Source organism: Haematobia irritans, chromosome 2, assembly GCF_050003625.1.
Source record: "Haematobia irritans isolate KBUSLIRL chromosome 2, ASM5000362v1, whole genome shotgun sequence".
Taxonomy (NCBI): domain Eukaryota; kingdom Metazoa; phylum Arthropoda; class Insecta; order Diptera; family Muscidae; genus Haematobia; species Haematobia irritans.
Genome location: NC_134398.1, coordinates 225,053,241 through 225,069,698, shown reverse-complemented (window position 1 = coordinate 225,069,698; position 16,458 = coordinate 225,053,241). Strand labels below are relative to the sequence as shown.

At 28.8% G+C, this 16,458-nt stretch overlaps 1 protein-coding gene across 4 annotated transcripts in view; it reads left to right on the top strand.

Annotated features, from left to right (window-relative positions):
- fusl (transmembrane protein fuseless) overlaps nt 1-2,497 on the top strand; it is a 59,995-nt gene extending 57,498 nt beyond the window's left edge. For all 4 annotated transcript variants that reach the window (XM_075297645.1, XM_075297646.1, XM_075297642.1 and 1 more), the window contains exon 5: nt 1,265-2,497. In XM_075297645.1, coding sequence (XP_075153760.1) covers nt 1,265-1,593 — 329 coding nt within the window. In that variant the 3' untranslated portion in view covers nt 1,594-2,497. The remainder of the gene's footprint in view (nt 1-1,264) is intronic.
- Nucleotides 2,498-16,458: the final 13,961 nt, after the last annotated feature.

Below are 16,458 nucleotides of genomic sequence, written 5' to 3'. Positions count from 1 at the left end.
TGTTGAAAGTGCATTTTTAATATTTGACACAATTAAAAACAATCGTATTTTAACTTAGCAGCTGAAAGCATTTTAAGAGTAAGCCTGCTTTTTAAATTAATATACATATTGTATTATTACATCAAAAAAAAAATAATAATTTCCTCAGGGACGAAATTTTAAACAAACGAAATTCTCTTTTGTTTTAAAGTATTTTCTTAAAGAGCAAATTTTATTTTTTATATTTACTTCAAAAGAAAATTTTTTAGCATCAAAAGAAAACTTAATTTGCTAAAATTTCGTTTCTCAGAAAAAAACTCTTCTTTCAGTATATATTTGTGTTAAAATTAATTTTTAAAGTGTATCACTACAGGATTTTTTCACGAAATTTGACACCCCGTTTTGTACTTTTTACATTCATAAATTTTTTGGGGGTTTTTGAAAAAAGCCTAGACCAATTTAGGGGTTTTTTTCTTAAGATTTAGGGGGAAGAATCAAAAATCACCTGGCAACACTGTTACCACACCATCAATTGTACTCTTTGTGCAAAATTTATACCAGAGAGAGAGAGAGAGCGATTAAATATAATATTTGTTTTTCTGAACGGAGCGGTTTTTCTTTTCGCCGCTCCGCGATTTTAAAAATATCGCTCCGGCCAAAAAAGGGTTCGCTCCGAATCCCTGATTACAATCACCTGGCTACAAATGATTAATGAAAAAATACATCAAAATATTAAAATGCATATCATGACGATTTTTTTTTTTAAGATCATGCATTACTATATATTATGGTACGTAACTTTTCCATAATAACAAAAATGTTTTGTACATTTTCTAATTCTTAAAAATAAAAAAAGTCAAACAATATCAGTAAAATCTCTACCATGGTTATATTTATAAGGTAGCCTCACTAGCCTAAACTTAACAACAATACCACAAAAAAACTCAGGAAATTGTGAAACTACAGTCGTTGTATTCCTTTACCTATTACTACATTTACTACGAGTAAAGTTAAGGAACACAACTAATATGTTACTGCTACTTACACTGTTTGAAAGTTATGTGATGACTTAAGGCTCTCTTTTTAAACTAACTATACCATGAGTAACATTTACCCTCCATTTCATACTCGTTGACGTTTTCTGGCAGAGCACTGATTTCGGGAAACAAATCATAAGGCAAGATGTTAACGACATTCTAATAATCGCTGATAACATATCTAATAAAAGTGAATTTCGGTGATTTGAAGAAAATTGAAATTGATCTTTATTAATTTATAATTTCAGATAACCTAATTTTAAGTTACTGGTTGACACATGTCATACCCTTTCTCATATTGGCGGCATTCAAGTGTTCGAATTCAATATTGGTACGAGGTGTATTCATAGATGCTGATGGTGAAGGTGGTGAAAGTGTTGACATACCCATACACTATGTGCGTTTACATTTTGAGCGTGAACGCAACAAACGAACGGCAATGGTCTATAATCAGAAACCTCCTAACCTTATAATAAAATCCAACCTTGATAAGGATGCCCAAAGAGTTCTAATCGACAAACCAGCCAAGGAAGAGATTACAATTCAACCCAACATGGATGCTACTCAATTGGTTTAATGTACTGTACTGATTCCCCTTTCACATTCCGATTCACGAAAGCGACTATCACAGAAACTCATCGATAATGAGACAAAAAACAAATCCCACCCTACTCCAAACATTATATATTCCCAAATCCATTATTTAGAAACAAAGACAACGAAATAGTAATTCCTTCTAATTTACATTCCTAAAATGTTATTTTTTTTAAATAGTTCTTACATAAACTATTAAATAAGTAAACTATAAAAAATACTTAAAGTTTTTTTGTAATTATTGCTAGAATGTAGTAACGAATAAGATGATTATTTTTTTGTTAAAATTAGTTTTTAAAGAAAATGTAAACTTGTACAAATTATAAATTTTTAAGTAGTTCAAAATTTCAATTATAAGAAACGAACAAAATATTTGTGTGATCTAAACACTAAATAATCAAAAAAAAAATATTTCAATGACACCCATTTCCAATTTTTTAATTTAATTCATTCCTTCTTAGTTTCTAGAAAATCAAATGAATCAATTATTTTCTTTAAAACAATTAAATTGGTGCTTGTGATTAAGTCTTATATTTACCATTTGAAACAGTTTCAATTAAAAAATTAATTCAACCAATCATTTTCGTCACTGTAGTTAAATGATTTTGTTTTTTGCGTATAAATGCTTTCCATTAAACAATAAACCGTTTTCCAAATTCCTTTCTTTTATACTCGTTACAAGATGTCATCTTATTCTGTGTTTCTTGAAAGCCAAAGTGAAAATAAGAAAATGAATGCATTTAACAAACAGTTCAAAATTAAGCCAAATTTTAAAATTAGTAAAAAATTAGAAATGAGCTGTATTATGTTTGTGTTTGTATAAACTTTATGCCAACTCTATGTAAATAATATAAATTATAATAAATTATAAAAAAACAACAACAGAACTACCCATTTGCCTTTGATTTTATAAAAATTTTAAACGAAATTAACCATTCGATATCAAATTGTTTTCCTATTGTGAGATAGTAAAGACGACTATTTAGGTTAGGTATAGTTAAATATAGTGGCCCGAGTTTTTAGCTCATTTATGGTATTCGCATAGATAATAGAAATACATAGATGTCCCATGGGTGTCAAACTAAGTTTGACAGTTCCGAAGATTAAGAAGAAAAAAATCAAGAGAATTGAGAGATTTTTGGTACTCTTTTTAACCCAACAGGGTGTTCTGTAATAAAAAACTCCTCATAAAAAATTAATTGTGAATGGACAACGAATACAAAAGAATCTCTCTTAACGAAAAAAAAACAAAACGAAATGTCAGAAAATTAATTTTTGGAACTGACACATTTTTTTTAAAGAGAAGAGTGGGACATCTATGTATTTCTATTATCTATGGGTATTCGGTCCCATAGATAATAGAAATACATAGATGTCCCATGGGTGTCAAACTAAGTTTGACAGTTCCGAAGACTAAGAATAAACGAAGAAAATCAAGAGAATTGAGAGATTTTTGGTACTCTTTTTAACACAACAGGGTGTTCTGTAATAAAAAACTCCTCATAAAAAATTAATTGTGAATGGACAACGAATACAAAAGAATCTCTCTTAACGAAAAAAACAAAACGAAATGTCAGAAAATTAATTTTTGGAACTGACACATTTTTTTTAAAGAGAAGAGTGGGACATCTATGTATTTCTATTATCTATGTTCGGTCCATTAATGAGTGCTACCTTCTCTTATTAATGAGCGCTACTCTGTGTTAAGCTCATTGACAACAGACCTCCTTCTTATAGCCGAGTCCGAACGATGTTTCACATTACGATGAAACCACTTAGAAGCATTGATACACTCAGAAATATCACCAGCATAATCCACCGCTGAAAAACTTTTAGATGTTTGGTCGAAACTGGGGGTGAACCCACGACCCTAGGTTCACCCTGGGCATGTTAACCATTGTAACATGCTAACCATTGTAACAGGGCCAGTATATACACCCAGAAAAAAGTGTCTTCGAAACTAAATGAAAAAATGTTTATCAATTTAGTTTAGCCATAATATTTTTTTTTTTTGTTTCAGTAAAAAAAATCCTAAATTGAAAGCAGTTAGGAATAGTTCATTAACTAGAATAAGGCATGGCATTTTACTAATACTGTTTTCTTCGCTGGGTATAAGAATTTACTACTGAAAAAGAAAATTTTATTCACTGATAACAAAGCATTCGTAAAAATAAACAAAAACCGAACTAAAACCAAGTTTCCTCAAATTTATAGAAAGCTTATCATACATACGAATAACACTTGGCGTAGAAAAATATTTTAGTTCATTCGTACTAAGAAGTATTCAATCCTTTCAAAACTTAAGGAAACACACTTGTTAGAATATAGGAACATTTCCTACATTTCTCTACCTGTAATCGATACCTGTCATCGATGTAATCGATGTGTTTGCGCGTGGATTGTTTTTTTAAATGGAATCGCGTTGTTATGGTATACTGAGAGATTGTTAAAAATAATATAGTAAATTAATATAAAAAACAAATAAAATATATAAAATATTTGTTATTTTAAATTAGTGAGAAAAATGTTCGTTTTTTGAAAATTGGTTTATAAAAAAGAAAACACTAGCATTATAACAACCCCTTCATTCAACTTCATTTTGGAATCTTCAATTAACAGGTAACCTTTTGTGAAAAAAATGGTTTAGGATTTTTTTGTTTATATTGAATTGAAATTGTAAAAGGTGGACAACATTGCTAGGCAGCAACTTATTCAAAGTGAAAGGTACTATAAGAAGAAAAATCATGTGTTTTAATATTTCAAGGCCAGTCGATGCTGTTGATTCTATATAAATATAATTAATATATTAATAAAACATGTCTTTTATTGAAGAAAAGATTGCTTATATAAATACATAAAATTGTAAGATTTGTCCAAATGAATGAAAAAAGTTCAATAAAATCATTCCATATATGAATTCAATTCAGTTAAATTTTTTCATTCTGTAGTATAGTGGTACATAAATATAGGAAAATGTTAACTAATATTTGGAATGTATTCTACCTAATTTCTACGAAAATCACATCGTTCGCTATACGAAGTTCAACTTTCTTCACAATGAGTTCATTTTAACTTAAAGAAGGGGTCACTTTTTTCTGGGTGCAGCACTATGGTTAATGCTTTGCATTTTGTGAAGGAGCTTCTTAAATTTTTATCGGGCGCCAAATTTAAATTTTAAATCAAAAATGTATTACTTTACTTTAAGTGAAAATTGCCAAACATTAACGGAGGGACGTACATTTCAAAGATTCGTGTCCTAAATTTAAAGAAAACAGTTCTTAAATCAAAGACCATAAACTTTCTTTTAATGCAGAAAGCAGGAGAAGTCGTATCGATTATATCTGGGAGCATTTAGAGAGGAATAATTGCGTAATAATGTTCATTATTGTTTATTGGGATATGTGAAGAAGTCACATAAAAACCGGGCGATGAAGTAAGCATTCTATAGCCATCAGTTTGGCCATATCAGATCGTTTGCTACTGGGTTTGAAATATGCGTTCATTGTAGAAAATAACATACATAATACTTTGAATGAAATTACAAACAAATATTCATACATCTTTGATTTATTTTTTTCGATTGATGCCAAAAACTAATGACGCCTTATCTTACCAATAAATTGAAAACACATTTCTTCGATAGCATTCATTAACAAGCACCACAAAAAGTCTACACTGAAAAAAAAGCATGCCCGGTTCCAAAGATTTTGCCTTTGCTTTAAAAGTTTTGGCATTGATTCCGAGCCAAAGAAGCGGGGAATACAAGTAACGATACTTTTAAGACACAATTCTCTCTTAAATTTGGGTTTTGTGTACTTGCTTCTAGGAAGCAAATTTTAATTTTTCGTTTTTTCAGCTTTTTTTTCTTCATATGGTATCAAAGTCCTTTAAAAAAGAGTTAACGACAACTTTATTTTCCAAATTCATACTCGACTTCCAGTAGAAATAATGCTATGTTTCAAGTAAAAAACGTCTTTAAAATAAAGTGTTGAAAAACATGTCCTATATTTGAATGAATTTTTGCTTTGTAGTCAAGATGCAAAAAGACAACAAATTTAAAGTCAATTTCATTAATTTTAAAGAATTTTTCTGAATTATTAAAGTCAAGTTGACCTTAGCCCAAAATTTTTTTCTTTCATGTTATGACACCCATTTTTACGTCAAATCACTTAATTATAAGGACAATACGACTTCATTTAAAAGTTTATCGACTTTTGGACAGGGAAAAAAACTTTATATTAGAGAAATGCGTCTTCTATGCTAAGCAAAATTTGCATTTGCATTTTAAAGACATGAAATCTTTGACCTCATGACAATATTTTTTTCAGTGTAACGTCTAAAAACAATTGAGTTTTGAATTAAGATAAATCCCTTTACTAGACAGTTAGCGTGTTATTGACTATTACACTAAAAAAAAAACAAATTAATAGTTTTGGATTTACAAACGTTTTTTGTTTAAATTTAGGACACGAAATTTTCAAATTTGCATCCCTACGTTAAAGTCGTATGCCTTTGAAGTGGGGCCACATTTCTTAAAATGAAGAAAAACATTTTGGTTCTAAAGAAGTAATCTTTAAATTAACAGAAATATTGAATCTTTAAATAAAAATTAAAAGGCATCCTTAGTTTAAAGTTTTTGTTTTTAATTAAAAAAAACAAAACTTTTTTTACTTTGAAGTATCTGTAATAATTTTGATTTATACTGAATGAAATTTCGATAAATGAAATTTGTATCCTAATTTTAATTTTATACACTCAAAAAAAGTTTACTTGGATCCAAAGATTTTGACCTTCCCATAAGGATTTTGGTATTAATTCCGAGCCAAAGATGGGGTTTCTTTAAAATCAAGACCTATCTGGCTTTAAATCTAGGATTAACCAAATTAAATTTAGGATACATATCTCATTTATCGAATCGAGCCAAAGACATAAGCGTAGGAAGGTCTCTGGGGAGGGGGCTTAGACCCCCCCATAATTTGAAAACCTATTTACGACTATTCTTTCATAAATTAATATCTTAATAATGCTGCAAAAAAGCGTAGCCAAAAAAGAAGTGAAAATGTTCTTTTTGGTGTGAAAATGTTCACTTCTTAAGGTGTGATCCGAATTCAGTGTTTTGAATGTGAATTAAAAAATTTTGTTATATTTTCCCAAATAATTAATTTTTATATTTTTTTATGATTTTTAATGCATTCTAACGCTTGTTTGAAACGTTTCCCTCGAATATTTTCAAAAATTCTATAAAAATTTCTATAATGAATTTAGCATTTTTGTGGCAAAATTTGAATAATTTGTACCATTTTATTTATTCTTACTTTTTTTAAAGAAAACAAAAAATTACGCATTAAAATATGAAAAAAAAAAAAAATGAAGTAATAAAACTTCCTGTGTAGTTAAAATAATTAACTTCTTTGTGAGGACATTTTTGGAAGTGCTTTTAAAGTTGTGCCTTTAGAACAACTCCCAATTTTTTACTGGGAAAAGTGTGGAACTACTTTTAGTTGCTTTATTATAAATAAATTAATTGTCGAGTTATTTTGATGTATATATTGTTATTCATTTTTATGAAATAAAACATTAATTGAACCTATAAGTTGATTCTATAAATTTTCAGCTAGGGGGGCTATAGCCCCCCTAGGAAAATTGTCTAGCTACGCTAATGGCCAAAGATGCGGCTTCTTTAATATAAAGACCTATCTGGCTTTGAATCTAGGATCAACAAAATTAAAATTGGGATACATATGTCATTTATCGAATTTTCTTTTCCCTTTTCGCGCTTTATTAATAAAGCTATTCACGTACAAACAAATGCCAGTTTAAAAATGCAAATTATAACGGATACTTCAACGTAAAACATGTTTTCTTAATTAAAAAAAAAAAAAAACAATTAAACCAAAGATGCTAAATCCTCAAAATAATTATTAGCCTATATTTGAAGCGTTTTTATCTTAAATCTATAGATTTAATATTTCGGTTAATTTAAGGACGATTTCTTTACATAAAAATTTTATTGTAATTAAAATTTCATTATTTCATAAAATTTGTCCTTAATAGTTTGTAAATTTCGCATCCTAAAATTTAGTTTGCGTAATATTTAATATCACGTAAATATTTTCTTTCTTTCTTAAAATTAGGAAATTAGTAAGCAAACCAGTTTTTAATCTTGTTAGTCCGTTTGGTATTCTTTAATCGGTCGACTCTAATCCATCGACCGTTGAAGCCCCGATAGATCAGACATTAAAATCTTGACGTAACTCCTGATTTAAATTCATACATCACCTATTTATCCTTCCATAGAATCTATCATAGATAAAAATTTTCTACAATTTTATACAACAATGGTTTTTTGCCATTTCTGTGCCATGTATAGATCTAAATATCAACAAACAAAGCAAACTTAGGGTAGGTTATATTAGATAATAATCAATTGCCAGGGACTAACCTATTAGACTATTAGTTCACTTAGGGGGACTACGGTGCTGAATTTTATTTTTGTCTCAAGGTTGGCAAGACAAAGGTGACTTGTTTACTAACAAAGATTTTGATTGAAATATTTGCATAATTTAAGGCTTACACGTGTGATTCTAAAATAGGCAATATTGTAATGGAAATTAGAGTTATTATTTTCGGCACATATCAAACTAAACACTAATGTGAAGGTTGTAGTAAAACAACAATAACACAACAATGCAGGATTATTAAAATACTGAAGAGTTAACACTTTCTTCCGAAAAAATGTACACCAAAAAAATGTTAGTAAGCTCGACAACTAACTTCGTAACTTCGAAAAATGTATAGTTTGTACCGCTTTATTAATTCTTACTCTGTTTTTAGCCTAATTGACACGAAAAAAGTTACAGTTATTTATTAAAAATTTAAAAAACAGCAAGTTATAAAAAATGTAATTAAAAGATCTTCCTGTGTTGTTAAAATAAAGAACATCCTTGGGAGTACATTTTTGGAAGTGCTTTTAAAGTTGTGCTTTAGAAGAACTTTCAAATTTTTGCTGAGTACATTTTGTACTCATGTTCTCATAATTTAATAATATTGTAGCTGAGTACATTTTTCCTAAATAACATATTCTCTAAAGGTCATGGTTTCCCCAACTTTCCAACTTTGAAATCGTCCCTATGTTGATGTATGTACGGTGCTAATGCTACACGGATGAAAAAGACTGTTTTTCATATGTTTGGCTATAAACATTATATGTTTGGAACACAAATTTTTAAACACAATATTTTTGAGTGCAAGCATATAAAGTTCATAAACTAGCATAACATGTTTGGGACATATATGTTAATATGTTACAACATATTATGTTTGGGACATAAAATGTTTGTAAATATAATATGCTTGGATGCAAACATATATTAATTTAGAAATAGCCTATAAACATATATGTGTTTAGTAGCTTGGAGCGCTATTTAACAGGGAGCGATATTGAATTAAGTTGGTGGTTGTTGCTTGTTATTACAAAATTAACATTTTATTTTTCCTTGGGCAATTGATCAGCTACTTCTTTGATCCTTACAAACTGTGTGGTCCGCTGTTCGAATCCCCGTCCGGCAAAAGGTAAAATTAAAATAAAAAAAAATCATACAATTGAATAATTTCTTCTACAATGTTTGTATTACAGAAAAAGGTGCTAAGAACTAAAAATCTCGTGGAAGTGAGAAAGATGTGGGGGAATATACAATTGGGCAGAAACAAAATTTTGAGCATTCAGGTCGAAAACCTATGTTGTTAGCACCTATATTACCTGTTTATTTTCATAATTCATTATGATTGTAAATATATAAATAAATAAATAAAATTTTGAGCACAATATTGTTTGGGAGAATTTTTTTTAAGCATATAATATTTTTGGGTGCAAAATGCTTCCAAACATATTATATGTTCACATAATAACATATTGTTTTTTGGAAGACAACATTATTGAAGTTGGATGCAAAAATACAAAATGTTTGGAACTTAGACTACCCAAACATATATTGTTTAGACCAATATGCTTTCAAACATATTATATATTGGAAGAGATCAAACATATAAATGTTTGGGCAATACCCAAAAATGTATATGCTTGAAGCAAAATATGTTTGGGAGTATATGTTACAGAAGCGATTTTTTGTGAGCGTGTAGCCATAATAAACGTGAGCGGTGAATTCTCTTACAGACAAACATGCTTGAAATTCAAATGCGGCTGCAAAATATTTCCTGTATATTCTTTTAGCGCCAAGGCGATTATAAAAATATATATGTAATTTGTCTATCACTCATTTTAATCAAAAAACTAATGATTATACCACCCATTTAATTGTTTATTTTTTCTGTTCAGATGTAAACAAATATTTCATCTTCTACGTTTTTCACTTTCACCATGTTAGTTGTTGCCAAAAATCTTTTCATGATAATGAGAAAATTTTCTTTATTTGATTTAAAGCAAACTGAAATAAATGTAAATATAATGACATTTATCTTGTATATTTGTAAACAGCCTTAAAACCAAGTGTCTCTAGAGTACTCCTAATTTTTATTATACAAATTGGACACAGAGCTGAGGCTTAAAAGGCGTTCTTTAATACTAAGATTATTTCTTCCAGCCAAGAATGTTGTCCTCTACATTAGGTTAGGTTAGGTATAGTGGCATTCCAATATTTCTCACTTAGACTATTCAAACCACTAATGGTGAACTCTACATTAAATACTATCTGAATTACTTCGATTGAAGGAGGGACGCTGATTTTAAAGACGAGTGTACTAGCGTTAATGAAAAATCTTTAAAAACCACAATGTGTCCTCAATACTATGTAAATATTTTGTTCTAAAATTTAGTTTATGTAAAATTTCTTATTAATCGGTATTTTTTAAGAGTAGCCCCTAGTGTAAAAACCTTTTCTAAAAATCATGTTGTGTCTTAAAGTACAAATACAAATATAATCAATTGATTTATATATTTTGCATGAAATCAATTCCAAAACTTTTATACCAAGGAAAAAGTCTTTGCAATGTCGAAAAAATTGTCTTTTGTGCAGTAATCCATGTCAAAATATTGCTTTAAAACTAAAAATTAAACCATTGCGAGTCGATATCAAATCCCATTATAATAAATTTCTTTGACTGTAGTTAGAAAATCTGCACCTTTCTTCGCTTTAAAAAAAAGGCATGTCAGAATTATACAGGTGTGTCACTTCACGGATGAAAAAGACTGTTTTTCATATGTTTGTCTATAAACATTATATGTTTGGAACACACAATATTTTTGAGTGCAAGCATATAATGTTCATAAACTAGCATAACATGTTTGGGACATATATGTTAATATGTTAGAACATATTATGTTTGGGACATAAAATGTTTGTAAATATAATATGCTTGGATGCAAACATATATTAATTTAGAAATAGCCTATAAACATATATGTGTTTAGTAGCTTGGAGCGCTATTTAACAGGGAGCGATATTGAATTAAGTTGGTGGTTGTTGCTTGTTATTACAAAATTATCATTTTATTTTTCCTTGGGCAATTGATCAGCTACTTCTTTGATCCTTACAAACTGTGTGGTCCGCTGTTCGAATCCCCGTCCGGCAAAAGGTAAAATTAAAATAAAAAAAATTGAATAATTTCTTCTACAATGTTTGTATTACAGAAAAAGGTGCTAAGAACTAAAAAATGTCGTGGAAGTGAGAAAGATGTGGGGGAATATACAATTAGGCAGAAACAAAATTTTGAGCATTCAGGTCGAAAACCTATGTTGTTAGCACCTATATTACCTGTTTATTTTCATAATTCATTATGATTGTAAATATATAAATAAATAAATAAAATTTCGAGCACAATATTGTTTGGGAGAATTTTTTTAAGCATATAATATTTTTGGGTGCAAAATGCTTCCAAACATATTATATGTTCACAAAATAACATATTGTTTTTTGGAAGACAACATTATTGAAGTTGGATGCAAAAATACAAAATGTTTGGAACTTAGACTACCCAAACATATATTGTTTAGACCAATATGCTTTCAAACATATTATATATTGGAAGATATCAAACATATAAATGTTTGGGGAATACCCAAAAATGTATATGCTTGAAGCAAAATATGTTTGGGAGTATATGTTACAGAAGCGATTTTTTATGAGGGTGTTCTACAAAAACGAAGTTGGTGAGTTTTATGTCAATGCCAATATATAAAACTTCCGGCAAGACCACACTGAAAGAATATTTTTCTTTTCTATGGACCGAAATTTTTGACAATCGAATTTTTTTTTTTGACCGAAAGAAATTCTTTTTAAATACAAATAAAAAAGATAAGAGACAATCATTGCATCGCTTGTCATAAATTCGGGTTTATGACTTACTTAATAGATAGGATAGAGGGATTCCGTTTGTCTAAACTTTTGTTGCAGAGGAAAGTATTGTTTCTAAGGGGGCATAAGTTAAATTGAATAATTAACTCCACATTTGTACACTTTGTATATTGTGTTTGCTATCATTGTAAAATTTTTGTATACTTTTATTAATATTGAAATAATAATGATTCAATTTAACATTTCTTCTAAATGTTATTATACATAACAGCATAAAAATTTGCAACAGGAGTTATTGTTGACAAACCTCTCCATCCTAAACCTGTGAGTATTTGGTGTAATTTATAGTCTGGCAAAGTAACTGTATCTAACTTTTTCGCAGATGATTGAATGATGATTTATAATCTTTTATCGTCTGAGCTGGATGATATTGATCTGGACAACGTTTTATTTATAAAACTACGTGCCACCACGGTTGCCACAGTTGGTAGAATTCTACCAATTTTTACTGTTTGGTAGATTGGTAGAATTCTTAATATTTTTAATAGATTTGGCGAAAAATGTTGACAAAATTTTCTATAGAAATAAAATTTGACAAAATTTTCCATAGAAATAAAATTTTGACAAAATTTTCTATACACTGAAAAAAAGCATGCCCGGTTCCAATGATTTTGTCCTTACTTTAACAATTTTGGTATTGATTCCGAGCCAAAGAAGCGAGGAAAAAAAGTAAGGATACTTTTAAGACACAATTCTCTTTTAAATTTGGGTTTTGTATTCCCAGCAAAAAAATTTGGAAGTTCGTCCAAAAGCACAACTTTAAAAGCACTTCCAGAAGATGCACTCCCAATGATGTTCTTTATTTTAACTACCCAGGAAGTTCTTTTAATTCGATTTTATATAATTTTGGTTTTTCATACTTTTAATGGATAATTTTAACTTTTTTTGTTTCACATAGGTTAAAAATAGAGTAAGAATTCATAAAATGGTACAAATTTTTAAATTTTGTCTACAAAAATGCTAAATCCAATCTGAAAAAAGTGAATTTTTGAAAATGTTTGAGGTTTCCGACAAGCATTCGAATCCATTAAAAATTATAAAAAAATTTGTTTGACAAAATATCACAGAATTTTTTAATTTACATCCAAAACATTGAATTCGGATCACACCTAAAGAAGTGATGCCAATTCAGTGCAACGGCTGTTGAAATGGAGGACTTCCGTCCTATGACAAGCCCATGTTAAATTCATCGCTTCTGGGTCAATTTTGCACCACTTCCGGGTCCAAAAAGAGCATTTCCATTAATTTTTTGGCGACGCTTTTTTTGCTGGGTTCTTGCTTCTAGGAAGCAAATTTTAATTTTTGGTTTTTCAACTTTTTTCTTCATATGCTATCAAAGTCCTTTAAAAACGAGTTAACGACAACTTTATTTTCCAAATTCAGACTCGACTTCCACTAGAAATTATGATATGCTTAAAGTAAAAAACGCTTTTAAAATAAAGTGTTGAGAAACATGTCCTATTTTTGAAAGATTTTTTGCTTTGTAGTCAATATGCAAAAAGACAACAAACTTAAAGACAATTCCATTATTTTTAAAGAATTTTTCTGAATTATTAAAGTTATGTTGACCTTACCCCAAACATTTTTCTTTCATGTTATGATACCCATTTTTAAGTCAAATCACTTAATACGAATTCATTGAAAAGTTTATCGACTTTTGGACAAAGAAAAAAACTTTATATTAGAGAAATGCGTCTTTTATGCTAAGCAAAATTTGCATTCGTATTTTAAGGACATGAAATCTTTGGCCTCACGACAATATTTTTTTCAGTGTAGAAATAAAATTTTGACAAAATTTTCTATAGACATAAAATTTTCACAAAATTTTCTATAGAAATAAAATTTTCACAAAATTTTCTATAGAAATAAAATTTTCACAAAATTTTCTATAGAAATAAAATTTGCACAAAATTTTCTATAGAAATAAAATTTTGACAAAATTTTCTATAGAAATAAAATTTTGAAAAAAATTTCTATAGAAATAAAATTTTGAAAAAATTTTCTATAGAAATAAAATTTTGAAAAAATTTTCTATAGAAATAAAATTTTGACAAAATTTTCTATGGAAATAAAATTTTGACAAAATTTTCTATAGAAATCAAATTTTGACAAAATTTTCTATAGAAATCAAATTTTGACAAAATTTTCTATAGAAATAAAATTTTGACAAAATTTTCTATAGAAATAAAATTTTGACAAAATTTTCTATAGAAATAAAATTTTGACAAAATTTTCTATAGAAATAAAATTTTGACAAAATTTTCTATAGAAATAAAATTTTGACAAAATTTACTATAGAAATAAAATTTTGACAAAATTTTCTATAGAAATAAAATTTTGACAGAATTTTCTATAGAAATAAAATTTTGACAGAATGTTCTATAGAAATAAAAGTTTGACAAAATTTTCTAAAGAAATAAAAGTTTGACAAAATTTTCCATAGAAATAAAAGTTTGACAACATTTTCTATAGAAATAAAATTTTCTCAAAATTTTCTATAGAAATAAAATTTTCAATTATTGTTGTTTTGATTTTAGCTTAAAACCATGCGTTGGCTAAACTACAAGAGTAGCTTAAGAGAGAGAAGAAAAGTATGCTTGTCAAATTTATTTAGGTTTTTTTAATTTGGTAGATTTATGGTAAAATTTTCTTCAAATTTTGGTGGATTAATTAAGGCATGAGTGACAACGGTCCATGCCACACAATTTCAATATCTCAAGGATAGAATTCATGAGCCTATCAAGTACAAACCGGCTGCCCTACTTTGGTTATGAAATATTTCCTGTAAAAGCTTTGGTTGATATTGATTTTCAATATTGACGTCGTACTTTCGATTTGTTATGAAATAAAGTTCCCATCATTTATCAAAAAAATTACATTTTATATACGGAAATACCTTGGTCCCCTGAATCTCCCGTGGGAAAAATATTTCTGCTAACCACATAATCATAGAGGTTTAAGCCCATATGCAAAACAATTTATTGACAGTTTGTCGAATGAATTTGTATGGCAAAAGTAGGCTTGAAATTTTCTTTAACTTTTTTGCATATGGGGGTTATTGTATAAAAATATCATGGTCCGTTTAATAAAACAAAATATTTTAACTAAAATTTAAATTACACTAAAAAAAAGTTTACTTGGACCCAAAGATTTTGACCGTCCTTTAGAAATCTTTGTATTGATTACAAGCCAAAGATGCAGCTTTTTTTTAATAAAGACTGTTTAAATATTGACTTTATAAAAGTAAAATTGGGTTATAGACATATCGCTTTTTATATTTAATCAAAAACTCAATATACCATTTAATTTAAAGATTATCCCCCATATACAAAAAAGTTAAAGAAAACTTCAAGCCTACTTTTGCCATATAAATTCATTTGATAAACTGTCGGCTTAAATCTACTTTAGTACAAGTGGTCCAATTTTTGGCCAGCTTTTAGACTTTTCGATTCTAAACAAAAAATGTTATATACCACTTTTTGTCGGAAAGACCTATTTTCGGAGTTACGGGCCCCTAAAGTTTTCATTATTACGTATATTGGATTTAGTATCCATCTCACATCATCCTAAAAGTAATATATTTAGAATAACATGGACCCGGAGAGATCCGGGATTCGCGTTAGCCCACTTCGGACTCTGTCAATAGGAGAAAGTCTCAAAACCAGGCCGAAGGCCGTCAACCTATCTACTTTGGGTTCACGATAGCCTAACCTAACCTAACCTTGGGTTCACGATAGCATACTTCGGTCCCATAGGAGAAAGTCTCAAACCCTGGCCGAAGCCGGCCACCTATTCGCCAATTTTCATGGGTCGGTATCTCGAAAACTACGCCCTTCCGAAAAAAATGTTACTTAATATTTTCTCTTTGAAATGTACTATTTCTATCAAAAACGCAAAAAGAACCCAATTTCATGAAAAATTGTTGTCAGGCAACAAAAATATAAAGGAAAATACCGATTTTCAGATGTCGATATCTCTAAAACAAGGCTTTTGCGACAAATTTTTTACTTTACATTTTCGCTTTAAAATCCCTTCTCCTACACTCAAAATTTTTGTTTGTTTTTAAGAACTTTTGCTAAAGTATATTTGTTCCAAACTGTCAATAAATTACAAATCCCGACTTAAAATATTTTTGGCTATTAATTATCAACAAAAAAAAAATCATTACATATTATTTGTTATATTAAGTAAAATGTAATATTTAGTAGTTATCCAAAATCCATGATGAGTTATCAACGAACCTTAAAGGATTATATTTTTCTATTTCTCAAAAAGAAATGCGAAACGTGCAAGACGTCACGACTAATGATCGCGTTTGCGAAAAGAAAAAAATGTATTTCTCTCAAACATTACAATAGGATGGTGGTATATGCACCACTCATATTGAGAGAACTGACTAATGCAAATCAATCGAGGACAATATAGAGAAATAATGAAAAACACATCTAAGAAATGCAATTCGGTTTTAATTTGTTATT